The sequence below is a fragment of the Saimiri boliviensis genome, chromosome 12 (genome assembly GCF_048565385.1).
Source record: "Saimiri boliviensis isolate mSaiBol1 chromosome 12, mSaiBol1.pri, whole genome shotgun sequence".
NCBI lineage: Eukaryota > Metazoa > Chordata > Mammalia > Primates > Cebidae > Saimiri > Saimiri boliviensis.
The window spans coordinates 77315062-77328500 of record NC_133460.1 but is presented as its reverse complement, the minus strand read 5'-3'; the positions used below and the strand labels follow the sequence as shown (position 1 = coordinate 77328500).

Here is a 13439-nt window from a genome sequence, read left to right as displayed (position 1 = left end):
CCTAAATTCATTTTGGTTTATTCTGACATTTACTGTGTATACTTTTAAATAACTTGTAGTTCTATTAAAGCTGGCTGTGCGGCCGGGCGCGGTGGCTCAAGCCTGTAATCCCAGCACTTTGGGAGGCCGAGGCGGGTGGATCACGAGGTCAAGAGATCGAGACCATCCTGGTCAACATGGTGAAACCCCGTCTCTACTAAAAATACAAAAAATCAGCTGGGCATGGTGGCGCGTGCCTGTAATCCCAGCTACTCAGGAGGCTGAGGCAGGAGAATTGCCTGAACCCAGGAGGCGGAGGTTGCAGTGAGCCGAGATCGCGCCATTGCACTCCAGCCTGGGAAACAAGAGTGAAACTCCGTCTCAAAAAAAAAAAAAAAAAAAAAAAAGCTGGCTGTGCATATGTTTTATAAAAACAGTGGTGGGCAGGATGGCTATAGTTAACAGTAACATATACTTTCAAATAAGTAGAAGGAGGGTATTGAACATTCCCAACACAAATGATAAATAAACTTGAGATGATGGATATTTTAGATTTCTGCAGAAGGACTGGGTACAATGGGTTGTACCTGTAATCCTTGTACTTTGGGAGGTGGAGACAGGAGGATCACTTGAGCCCAGGAGTTTGAGACCAGCCTGGGCAATATAGTGAGATTCTGTCTCTGCAAAAAAATAATAAAAATCTTAGCTGGATGTGGTGGCATACACCTGTGGTCCCACTTACTCAAGAGACGGTGTGGCTAGAGGATTGTTTGTGCCTGCGTAGTTGAGGCTGCAGTGAGCCGTGCTTATGCCCACTGCACTCCAGCTTGGGTAACAGAGCAAGAGTCCTCACCTCCAAAAAAAAAAAAAGTCTGCAGACTGAATACTTTTACCAAGTACTAACCTTGTTAATATTGAAGGGTTTTGTTTTGTTTTGTTTTTTTAAGACTGAGTCTTGTGGCCAGGCGCGGTGGCTCAAGCCTGTAATCCCAGCACTTTGGGAGGCCAAAGCGGGTGGCTCACAAGGTCAAGAAATCAAGACCATCCTGGTCAACATGGTGAAACCCCATCTCTACTAAAAATACAAAAAAGTAGCTGGGCATGGTGGCACATGCCTGTAATCCAAGCTACTCAGGAGGCTGAGGCAAGAGAATTGCCTGAACCCAGGAGGCGGAGGTTGCGGTGAGCCGAGATTGCGCCATTGCACTCCAGCCTGGGTAACAAGAGCGAAACTCCGTCTTAAAAAAAAAAAAAAACCAGAGTCTTGCTCTGTTACCCAAGCTAGAGTGCAGTGGTGTGATCTCCGCTCATTGCAACCTCTGTCTCCTGGGTTCAAGCAATTCTCCTGCCTCAGCCTCCCGAGTAGCTGAGGTTACAGGTGTGCACCACCACGTCTGGCTAATATTTTGTATTTTTAGTAGGGACAGGGTTTCACCATGTTGGCCAGGCTGGTCTTGAACTCCTGACCTCAGGTGATCCACCTGCCTTGGCTTCCCAAACTGCTGGGATTGTAGGGGTGAGTCATCGCAACTGCCCAAAATTGAAGGTTTTTTCTTGTTTGTTTGTTTGTTTGTTTTGAGACAGAGTTTCGCTCTTGTTACCCAGGCTGGAGTGCAATGATGCGATCTCAGCTCACCGCAACCTCTGCCTCCTGGGTTCAGGCAATTCTCCTGCCTCAGCCTCCTGAATAGCTGGGATTACAGGCACGTGCCACCATGCCCAGCTAATTTTTTGTATTTTTAGTAGAGACGGGGTTTCACCATGTTGACCAGGATGGTCTTGATCTCTTGACCTCATGATCCACCCGCCTTGGCCTCCAAAAGTGCTGGGATTACAGGCTTGAGCCACCGCACCCGGCCTGAAGTTTTAAGAAGAGAAAATGTTAGCCGAACTCCAATTTCTTAACACACAGAAATGTTCAGGCTCCCTCCTGCTTTAGCATCCTTAGATCAGTTCAGTTAAAAATTGGAAAATATGTAAAGCCTAAAGAGTCATCTTTTGGTTTTTTTCTAGAATCTTAAATCTAATTTTCAGGAGTTTGAGAAAATCTGAAATTCCCCAGCCTGGCCAACATGGTGAAACCCCATCTCTACTAAAAATACAAAAAATTAGCTAGGCATCGTGGTGGACACCTGTAATCCCAGCTACTTGGGAGGCTGAGGCAGGAGAATTACTTGAACCCGGGAGATGGAGGTGGCGGTGAGCTAAGATCATGCCACTGCACTCCAGCCTGGCGACCGTGTGAGACTCGTCTTAAAAAAAAAAAAGAAAATCTGAAATTACTTGAGAGCAGTGATTATGCCTTTCTTCCATACCCCTTTACTTGGTATCTAGTTACAATATTATGCCCTCAGTGTGTATCTAATGAATGCCTATTGAATGCAAAGAAATTACTTTTAGGATTTCTTTTTTTTTTTTTTTTTTGTATTTTTAGTATAGACGGGGTTTCACCATGTTGACCAGGATGGTCTTGATCTCTTGACCGTGTGATCCACCCGCCTCAGCCTCCCAAAGTGCTGGGATTACAGGCTTGAGCCACCGCGCCTGGTTTAGGATTTCTTTATTGGAAAAAGTATAGATTGGTATCACCCTTATTATTTTAAGATTTTTCACTTCTTAACATTACTTCACCAATTAATCTTTCTTCTTACATGCTCAGCCATAAGCAATAAAATGCAATAAAAGAATTCTGGACCGGGCATGGTGGCCCATGCCTGTAATCCCAGTACTTGGGAGGCCAAGGCGGGTGGATCACGAGGTCAGGAGATCAAGACCATCCTGTCCAACGTGGTGAAACTCCGACTTTAATAAAAATAGAAAAATTAGCTGGGCGTGGTGGCATGTGCCTGTAGTCCCAGCTACTCAGGAGACTGAAGCAGGAGAATTGCTGGAACCCAGGAAGTGGAGGTTGCAGTCTTCCAGAATCGCACCATTGCACTCCAGCCTGGTGACAGAGCAAGACTCTGTCTCAAAAAAAAAAAAAGAATTTTGTTGAATGTTTTTTTTTGTTTGTTTGTTTTTGTTTTTGTTGTTGTTTTTTTTTTTTTGAGACAGAGTTTCGCTCTTGTCACCCAGGCTGGAGTGCAATGGCGCGATCTCGGCTCACCACAACCTCCGCCTCCTGGGCTCAGGCAATTCTACTGCCTCAGCCTCCTGAGTAGCTGGGATTACAGGCACGTGCCACCATGCCCAGCTAATTTTTTGTATCTTTAGTAGAGACGGGGTTTCACCATGTTGACCAGGATGGTCTCGATCTCTCGACCTCGTGATCCACCCGCCTCAGCCTCCCAAAGTGCTGGGATTACAGGCTTGAGCCACCGCGCCCGGCTTTGTTGAATGTTTTAATAATCTTTTATGACAAGTTCTTATACTTCTGTAACACTATGCTTTTGATGTCTTCAGTGACCCAAATCAAGAGCAAAGTACTGAAAGTTAATATTTTGTTGGTTGTCTCAGGCATTAGGTAGGAGGCTAGATTATAAAAATCCTTAACTAGAACAGGTGCATTTTTTATCAGGACAGTTAATATGCTTTTTGCAAAATGATTATGGTCATACACAATTAATAGCAAGAATTATACCTTTAAAAATACCACACAATTAATTTTAAATGTTTTCAAAAATGAAACTTACTTTTATAATGATCAAAAAAAAAAAAAAGCAAAGGTTTGAGGGTTTTTTTCCTCCCTTTGTTAGAATCCAGGTCAGATGGTGTGTTAATTTTAAGCAGAATAAGCTCTATAATATCTCAGAGGCATATGAAGGCTTTCTAAAATGGCTTTTATAAAGAGAAAAGTCAGTACTTCTTTGGTTTAAATTTTCTGCTCAAGTAAATAATTATTCCATTTTGATATATATACTCCTACAATAATAAAAAAATGCCAAAATGGCTTAATTTGGAGACAGCTCAGTGGAAGAGGCTTGCTGTTCAGTGACTCTGAATCATTCAGCTATTCAGGTGCCAGAGTGGCAAGAACTTCAGGGTTCGGTGTAGTCCAGCAGCATTTACTGAGTGCCCACAGTGCACCCAGCCCAAGACTCCAGGTGCTTGAGATCAAAAAATGATCACGTAAACATGGCAATACCCCATCTCTACAAAAAATACAAAAATTAGCCAGGCATGGTGGTGCATGCCTGTAGTTCCAGCCCCTTGGGAGGCTAAGGCAGGAGAATTGCTTGAACCCAGGAGGTGGAGATTGTGGCACTGCACTTCAGCCTGGGTGACAGAGCAAGACTCTGTCTCAAAAATAAATAAATAAATAAAAATTTAAAATGGTCAATTAGATGGGGGTTTCTTTGATCAAGGAGCTCCATTCTGGTGGTGAAGCATAAATATAAATAGATCATTTTAATAGAGAGAAGAGGGTAAGTATTGTGACAGAAAGCTGCAGAGAGTGCTGAGGGAGCCTAGTGAAGAGGACTCCTAAGGTGGTACAGTAGAGTAGAATGAATATCTACTTTGGAATTAGACCAAGGATCAAACCTCAGCTCTGCAGTTTACTAGCTTGACGACTTTCAACAACAAACTTAAATTTTTTTAACTTCATTTTCCTGCCTTTAAAGTGAGGATAATAGTACCTGCTTTGTAGTGTGAAAGATAACATCTGTAAAATCCCTGATCTGTGGTAAGTAAGCACTTGTTAATTCCCTTCCCATGCTTTTCTTTAAATGTCAATCACTGATTTTAGCATCCATTGGTAGATCTTGCATGTAGCAATTATTACTGTGGTGTCCTAATGGAGAGGAGGGACAGCTCTTGCTTACAGAATGTTTAAATCAGTACATGTAAAAGAACAGGGGAAGCAGAAAAATTGCCATTAGAACTCCATAGTAATAATTGCTAGAGGCGATATCCACCAATGGATGCTAAAATTAGTGGGTCAGATTTAAAGAAGAAATTATTTGTATAATCTCATTTCTTTTTCCCAAAATAAATATTTAGTAATTACAGTGGGAAAAATAGGCATAGATGGGCAAGAGGACTTTTCTGAATTGCATGTAGAGCATATGTGAGTTATTAGATTATAAACAAAAGAATAAAATGATACATTTACAATAAGGACATCTGGCAGACACCACCTGAACCAAGTGATCAGTGTTAACTCACTAGTACTACAACATATCAACTTCATGAACCCCCTGATAGGATGCAGTGAGAAATGTGCATTACCTTTGTGGTATTCTTTCTAGTAATACATACATGAAATCTAATTGTGAGAAAACACTAGAAAAACCCAAATGGGGGATTTCTATAAAATAACTGAACAGTACTCTTCAAAAGTCTTAAGGTCATGAAATATATGGAAAGGCTGAGAAACTGTCAGAGATTAGAAGGAACATATGACAGCTAAATATAATGGAGGGTTGTGGATCAGATCCTGGAATAAAATAAGGACAAAAATGGAAAAAATCCAAATATAGTCTGTACATTAGTTAATAGTATTATACCAATGTTAATTTATTAGTTTTGATGGGTTATGAAAGATGTTAACATTAGGGATAACTAGGTGAAGTGTGTATAGGGACTCTCTACTATTGCTGCAAGTCTTCTGTTAAGTCTCAAATTATCTCAAAAAAAAAAAGAACCTCATAGGTAGAGCTCACTATGTCTTCCTGCACCTTTACAGATGTAACCCTTCCTCGCCTTAAGGCCTTCATACCTCAGCTTCTGTCACGGCTGCACATTGAAGCCCTTCTCCATGGAAACATAACAAAGCAGGTGGGTGGTTGCAATCTTTTGTGGATCAATGCAAGTTATTTTTTTCCTCTAGTCTTTCTCAAGATTGTTAACCATCACAATGTGATAATAAACACATTAGTGTTTACTCAACCCTTTCTGCTCTTTGGAGGAAGGTAGAAGTAACAGGGAAAGTAGAATGATGGTAGTTAACTGAGGACATACTTTCATGGCTGCCTCCTCTGCTGTTTCCTACCTTATGCAATCATAGGAAGAAATGGGAGTAATTATCCCTACTCTGTATAGGGTGGCATACTTGTTTGATAAGAGTACATGCAGTACATCAGACAGTCTGGATTGAAATCCTGGCTTTGTTATATACTGTATCTGTAATCTTTTGAAAATGTCTTAACTCTGTGCTTATCTGTTTCCTTATCTGTAAAATTAGAGTTACAAGACATCACCTACGTCATGTCTTGTAAGGATTAAATAGTACATGCTAAGTCCTTAGCACACGGAAAGCTCTACAAAATTTCCATGGCAGTCTGTCTCAAGATCCCTCAGTCTTGGCCAGGTGCAGTGGCTCACACCTGTCATCTCAGAGCTTTGGAGGCTGAGGGAGGAGAATTGCTTGAACCCAAGAGTTCAAGACCAGCCTGGGCAACATAGTGAGACCTCGTTTCTACAAAAGAAATTGAAAAATAGCCAGGCATGGTAGTGCATGCCTATAGTCCTAGCTACTATGGAGGCTGTGGCAGGAGGATCTCTTGAGCCTAGGTGGTTGAGGCTGCAGGGAGTTACGATTGTGCCACTGCACTCCAGCCTGGGTGGCAGAACGAAACCCTGTCTCAAAAAAAGAAAAGATCCCTTGGTCTCTACCACTCTGCTATACCCCCTCCAGAACAATATGCCCAAGGTCAGATGCTAATAAATGGCAGAAACAATATTCTTACCAAGGTCAGTTTTATCTACAATAAAACCTATGCTTGCCTCCCTTGCTTTTCTGTGACCCCAGGTGTCTGTAGTCAGGATCATTTCACTAGGGACCATCTTTGGCAGTGCCTTTTTTCCAGCATCAGCATCAGTGTTGATGATTGTCTGGGTGGCTGTTTCTTTCACCACTGCCAAATTGACTGTATTGCAAAATTACTATACTGACAAATTTAATTTTTATCCATTTGAGTAGGATCAAATGTATTTCAGATTTTAAAATCCACTTTTATGATAAACAACACTAGTTTATCTCACAAACAAGATAGGTTTATGTTTTTGTAATGTGCTGGGTCATATCTTTTTCTGTAGGCTGCGTTAGGAATTATGCAGATGGTTGAAGACACCCTCATTGAGCATGCTCATACCAAACCTCTCCTTCCAAGTCAGCTGGTTCGGTATAGAGAAGTTCAGCTCCCTGACAGTAAGTAGAGATGTTGTAACTTTGGGGATGGACTACTTTGACATAACAGTGTGGGTGATTACAGGTGAATTGAATTTGGTATAGTTTTATGCCAAAGATCCACTGGGAACCTCTATTATTTATAGAAGTATGATTAGAGATAGGTAATTCTGCCAAAAAAATTTTTGGTAAGAGGGCCAAAGAAGTGATATTGGAGGTAGGCAATAATTTTGAAGAGAATGATACTGGAATTGATGGATACTTGAATGAAGGGGAATAAGGAAGTAAAAATATCACAAAGCTATTGAATATGAGGCATGAAATAAAATATATTTATAAAAATGGAAACTGGACTTATAATAGTTAATTGGAAGCCCATAGGATTCTTTGGCAGAAATAGTTTTCGGAAACCCACAGATGCAGATAACATGTAATTATTACAAGTATATTTTTATAAGGGATTAACAAAGACTTTTATTGAATTTATATATTGCAGTTTACAATATTGGGTTACTTTTACATTAACAGTGGTTTCTTCTGATAAAAACTCATTAAGCATTATTGTCAGTATTGCTCAAGACTGTGTAATAGAAACTATATCAAGTGAAGGAAGAGAAGCTTTTTGGGGGGCAAACTTGATTGTTGGCTGTTCCCTGTGCATGAACCATCTGTGCTGCCTTTTTCCCCCAGCTATTTTATTCTCCCGAAATGGTGTTCTCCTTTCTCCCTTCTTCCTCCTGGGCCAGTGCCTACATCCTGTTTCTCCTTCTAGGCCTATTTATAAGGTACTCATTTCACTAAGCTTTTTCTAAAACTCCCAGCTAGAAATAATCATATCTACCTCTGGACTTGGCAGCACAATTTTTCTGGATCTCCCTATTCAAGCTACTTAGCACTTCTACTCTTGTGTTGGGATTGAAGTGCATCTACTACTTCTCGTTAGACTGTACATTCCTTAAAGGCAAAGTCTGTGTCTGGTTCATTGAGTAGCTTCTAAAGCAACTAGAACATACTATTACTTCAGGATACCTTTGTTGAATGCTTAAAGATACGTTGAGCCTGTTCTGCTGTTCTGCATGACCAGTCATCATGGATCTGGTAACAGTTTGTCTCCAACTTCTGCTAGTTTATTCCTCAGTCACTACAACCAGGGCAAGAATCAGGATATGCTGATTCCACTACAGCCAGGGCAAGAATCAGGATATGCTGATTCCACTACAACCAGAGGAAGAAGCAGGAGATGCTGATTCCACTACGACCAGGGCAAGAATCAGGATATGCTGATTCCATTACGAGAGGAAGAAACAGGATATGCAGATTCCACTATAACCAGAGGAAGAATCAGGATATGCAGATTTCACTACAGCCAGAGGAAGAATCAGGATAGGCTGATTGCACTGCAACTGGGGCAAGAATCAGGCAGGATATGCTGATTCCACTACAATTAGAGAAGAACTCAGGATATGCTGTGCAAGAGTCATAGCAGTTGACTTCAAAGTGAAGCTAGTCGGCCGGGCGCGGTGGCTCAAGCCTGTAATCCCAGCACTTTGGGAGGCCGAGGCGGGTGGATCACGAGGTCGAGAGATCGAGACCATCCTGGTCAACATGGTGAAACCCTGTCTCTACTAAAAAGTGCAAAAAATTAGCTGGGCATGGTGGCACGTGCCTGTAATCCCAGCTACTCAGGAGGCTGAGGCAGGAGAATTGCCTGAACCCAGGAGGCGGAGGTTGCGGTGAGCCGAGATCGCGCCATTGCACTCCAGCCTGGGTAACAAGGGCGAAACTCCGTCTCAAAAAAAAAAAAAAAAAGTGAAGCTAGTCTAGAAACAATATTTCAAAGTCAAATTCATCTTTCATACTTCTTTTGACTCTACTTCCCTCTTTCTCTCTCCTTTCCTAAGATCTTACCTCTTTGGCCTCCTAAGTACCCTCCCAAATTTTTCTGTGTTCAAAAATAGCTCAGTTCACATTTTATTCTCAGAATGCTAGGTAGCAGGAAATCATTCTGAATTAGCCAGCTGATCAGATATGAATACTTTAAATAGTTCTTCACTTAACTCTCCATAGAAAGGCATTTACTGTTTAAAAAGAAAATACTCAGGCCAGGGTGGTGGCTCATGCCTATAATCCCAGCACTTTGGGAGGCCAAAGCAAAAAGATTGTTCGAAGCCAGGAATTTGAGACCAGCCTGGGCAATGTAGTAAGAACTTGTTTCTGGCCGGGCGCGGTGGCTCATGCCTGTAATCCCAGCACTTTGGGAGGCCAAGGCAGGTAGATCATGAGGTCAAGAGATCGAGACCATCCTGGTCAACATGATGAAACCCCGTTTCTACAAAAAACTTTTAAAAAATTAGCTGGGCATGGTGGCACACACCTGAAGCTACTTAGGAGGCTGAGGTGTGTCGATCGCTTGAGCCCAGGAGGTTGAGGATGCAGTGAGCCATGATTGTGCCACTGCACTCCAGCCTAAGTGCCAGAGTGAGAGACTGTCTCAAGAGAAAAGGAAAAATTCCGGCCATTATAAAGGAGATGTGTTTTTGTTTTTTTTTTGAGACGGAGTTTCGCTCTTGTTACCCAGGCTGGAGTGCAATGGCGCGATCTCGGCTCACCGCAACCTCCGCCTCCTGGCTTCAGGCAATTCTCCTGCCTCAGCCTCCTGAGTAGCTGGGATTACAGGCACGCACCACCATGCCCAGCTAATTTTTTGTATTTTTAGTAGAGACGGGGTTTCACCATGTTGGCCAGGATGGTCTCGATCTCTTGACCTTGTGATCCACCCGCCTCGGCCTCCCAAAGTGCTGGGATTACAGGCTTGAGCCACCGCGCCCGGCTTATTTTTATTTTTGTTATTTTTCGAGATGGATTCTCAGTCTGTCACTCAGGCTGGAGTGCAGTGGCACGATCTCAGCTCACTGTAGCCAAGGAGATGTTTTAGAATATGTATGAAAAGGGCCAGATGTGGTAGCCCACACCTGTAATTCCAGCATTTTGGGAGGCTGAGGTCAGGAGTTCAAGACTGGCCCCACCAACATGGCAAAACCCCCCGTACCTACTAAAAATAGAAAAATTAGCTGGGTGTGGTGGTACATGCCTGTAGTCTCAGCTACTTGGGAGGCTGAGGCAGGAGAATTGCTTGAACCCAGTAGGCGGAGGTTGCAGTGAGCTGAGGTGACAGAACTGCACTCCAGCCTGGGTGACAGAGCAAGACTTTGTCTCAAAAATAAAAAAAGAATGAAAAAGCTGGAAGGATGTGAGGTGAGTGAGAGAGGCTTACAGGCCATGTTCTTCTCTCTCTTTTTTTTTTTTTTCTTTTTGAGACAAGGTCTCACTCTGTATCTTGGGCTAGAGTGCAGTGGTCTAGTCACAGCTTACTGCAGCCTCAAATTCCTGGGGTCAAGTGATCCTCTCGCCTCAGCCTCCCAAGTAGCTGGGATTATAAATGTGAGCCATGGCCCTGGCTCCCCTCCTTCTGATGAGAGGGAAGTTAGTGCTACCAGTTATAATCTGAAAGTTTGACTAATGGGTCAAATTTGGACAAAGTGAGAAAAGTGAAATCAATGATACACAATTCTAGGTTTCTCTACCTCCCTTTTCTATTAATGTCTAAATTATCATCCATAAGTGTGGACAGACATAGCATTGACTTTATTAAACACTAAATAAGTTTCTGAACTTGTTGCTGTCTTTTTGAAACTTCTAGGAGGATGGTTTGTTTATCAGCAAAGGAATGAAGTTCACAATAACTGTGGCATCGAGATATACTACCAAACGGACATGCAAAGCACCTCAGAGAATATGTTTCTGGAGCTCTTCTGTCAGATTATCTCGGAGCCTTGCTTCAACACCCTGCGCACCAAGGAGCAGTTAGGTGAGAGGAAAGTGGGGAAATGGCAGGGTAGTGTAGACTTTGATGAATTATCATTGTCCCTGTAAAGCATTTTCCACATGTAGAATCACCTAACACTGTGTATCAGGCATGCTCTACTTAGAGAGACTTGAGAAAACCTTAATACCGAAAATCCAGTTCTAAAAAATAAGCAGTCACTATCTTATGGACATTAAAGTAATTCTCTACGAGATGGTACTGTATATTACATACATGTCAATAAAGAGGGCATCAAAAATAAATAAATAAATAAATAAATAAAAAGGGCATCTTAGGTAAGTGGGGAAGAATACTAAGGACAAGCTTATGGGTAGCAAGATGAGAAACAAGCTTAGAGTCACTAAAGCTTGAGTTCCCTGAGGACGGGTATTATCTCTCATTCATCTTTATACTCCAAGCCTGGGACATACAGAAGGCACTCAGTGAGTGTTTGCAGTTTTAAACACTGTTAAAAATCTTGAGGTCCTGGCAGGTTTGATGAATGAGGAAAGAAGTTCAAAGAAGTCCCAGTAATGACAGAAAGGAACCAGTGAAAAAAGATTTGGTTGAGTCTCTCCAAGTACCCATCATTGTTTAAGTACCCATTGTGCTAGATGCAGGACAGGGAAAATGGATGCTATGGATGGTCCTTCTTTTCTTTTTTTATTTTTTGGGTTTTTTGGTTTGGTTTGGTTTGGTTTTGGTTTTGGTTTTGGTTTTGGTCCTTCCTTTCAAAGAGCTCACAGTCAAATCAGGATGGCAGACCTGTAAAGGAATAATTTTAGTATAGTGTGATAAATATTACTATAAGAGCTCAAACTGAGCTCAAACTTTTGGCCAGGTGTGGTGGCTCACACCTGTAATCCCAGCACTTTGGGAGGCCGAGGTGGGTGGATCATATGAGGTCAGGAGTTCAAGACCAGACTGGCTAACATGGCAAAGACCCCATCTCTACTGAAAATATAAAAATTAGCTGAGTGTGGTGGTGCCCACCTATAGTTCCAGTTACTCGGGAGACTGAGGTGGAGATCACGTGAACCTGGAAGGCAAGAGTTTGCAGTGAGCCAGGATCACACGGTTGCACTCCAGCTTGGGTGACAGAACAAGAGTCCACTCAAAAAAAAAAAAAAAAAAAAAAAAAAAGCTCAAACTATGAATGGCTATTTTGAAGATGGAAACTTCCTTAGAAGTGGGACCCAGAGGTACCACAGCTGTTGGAGATGGTGGATCAGGGAAGGGAAGCCAAAGGAGATAAGCCAAGAGCTTGGTTTAGAAAACGTGTTGAAGGGAAGTAGTGCATGGCCTCATGAGATGATATGGAAGTATGACTTTTAGTTAGCTTGATCTCTAAAGAGTTGCATTCTGAATGAATTGGTTCAGGAATGGATTATGTAACAAGAAATACAGTAGGAGAGCTAGGTTCATATGAGGAACTTGGATGTTAAAGGAAACATAGCTAGGACTGTGACTAAGGGATGAAAATGAGTCCAGCGTTTTACAGGACTAGGAGTAACTTTAGCCTAGATTGAAGAGGAATAACTAGCAGAGAGTGAGGAGTCACAAGATGGGAGTTTGAATAAAGAATAGGATTTTTTCCTAAAAAGAAGTCATCTCCAACTTTGTAATTCTTCAGAGAGCTCTTCTGCTTTGTCTTTAGGAACTGAAACTATCTTAAGTGCTCATATTTCTTTAAGAAGTGAATAGTTTAAAACCTTAAAATAGATTTTATTTGCTCAGACATGATAGTTTTTGAAGGATTAAAAATGACTCAGGTCTCAAATGCCAAGGTCCTGACTGGCTGATGTGTGTGTTTCAGGCTATATCGTCTTCAGCGGGCCACGTCGAGCCAATGGCATACAGGGCTTGCGATTCATCATCCAGTCAGAAAAGCCACCTCACTACCTAGAAAGCAGAGTGGAAGCTTTCTTAATTGCCATGGAAAAGTCCATAGAGGACATGACAGAAGAGGCCTTCCAAAAACACATTCAAGCATTAGCAATTCGTCGATTAGACAAACCAAAGAAGCTATCTGCTGAGTGTGCTAAATATTGGGGAGAAATCATCTCCCAGCAATATAATTTTGACAGAGGTAAGGTAAAATTAGAGCCCCAACATTTATGGCATTCAAGTAACATTTAAGGGCATTAAGGCCATTCAACAAAATGGTATTCATTTTGTAGGTGATATTTTATTACTAATTTGGGGAGATGGCTGACACTTCTAAAGAACTGTTACTTAATTGAACTCCAATTTCCTATTAGAAACCTTGTCTCTTTTTTTTTCTCTAAACCTAGACCTAGATACCCATATCTCACAATAAAGTATTAATAGTAATTCATTTCCACCATTTTGTTTCATCAGTGTATCCTGAGATTCTGATCACAGATACCTAAGTATTTCCCATAATACTAAAAAAATGAGATTATACGGGATTAAACCCCTTTGAGGCAAATGTTGCCCTTGAGGCACAGGAGTTCAAACATTTGCCTGTAGGGATCGACAAAGACTTTTCACTCCTTTCTGATA

General features: G+C 41.8%; 1 protein-coding gene across 7 annotated transcripts in view; it reads left to right on the top strand.

Moving 5' to 3' along the window:
- IDE (insulin degrading enzyme) overlaps window positions 1-13439 on the top strand; it is a 141220-nt gene that overhangs the window by 114876 nt on the left and 12905 nt on the right. For all 7 annotated transcript variants that reach the window (XM_074382581.1, XM_039465130.2, XM_003922391.3 and 4 more), the window contains 4 exons: window positions 5606-5697; window positions 6958-7069; window positions 10749-10916; window positions 12730-13002. In XM_074382581.1, coding sequence (XP_074238682.1) covers window positions 5606-5697; window positions 6958-7069; window positions 10749-10916; window positions 12730-13002 — 645 coding nt within the window. The remainder of the gene's footprint in view (window positions 1-5605; window positions 5698-6957; window positions 7070-10748; window positions 10917-12729; window positions 13003-13439) is intronic.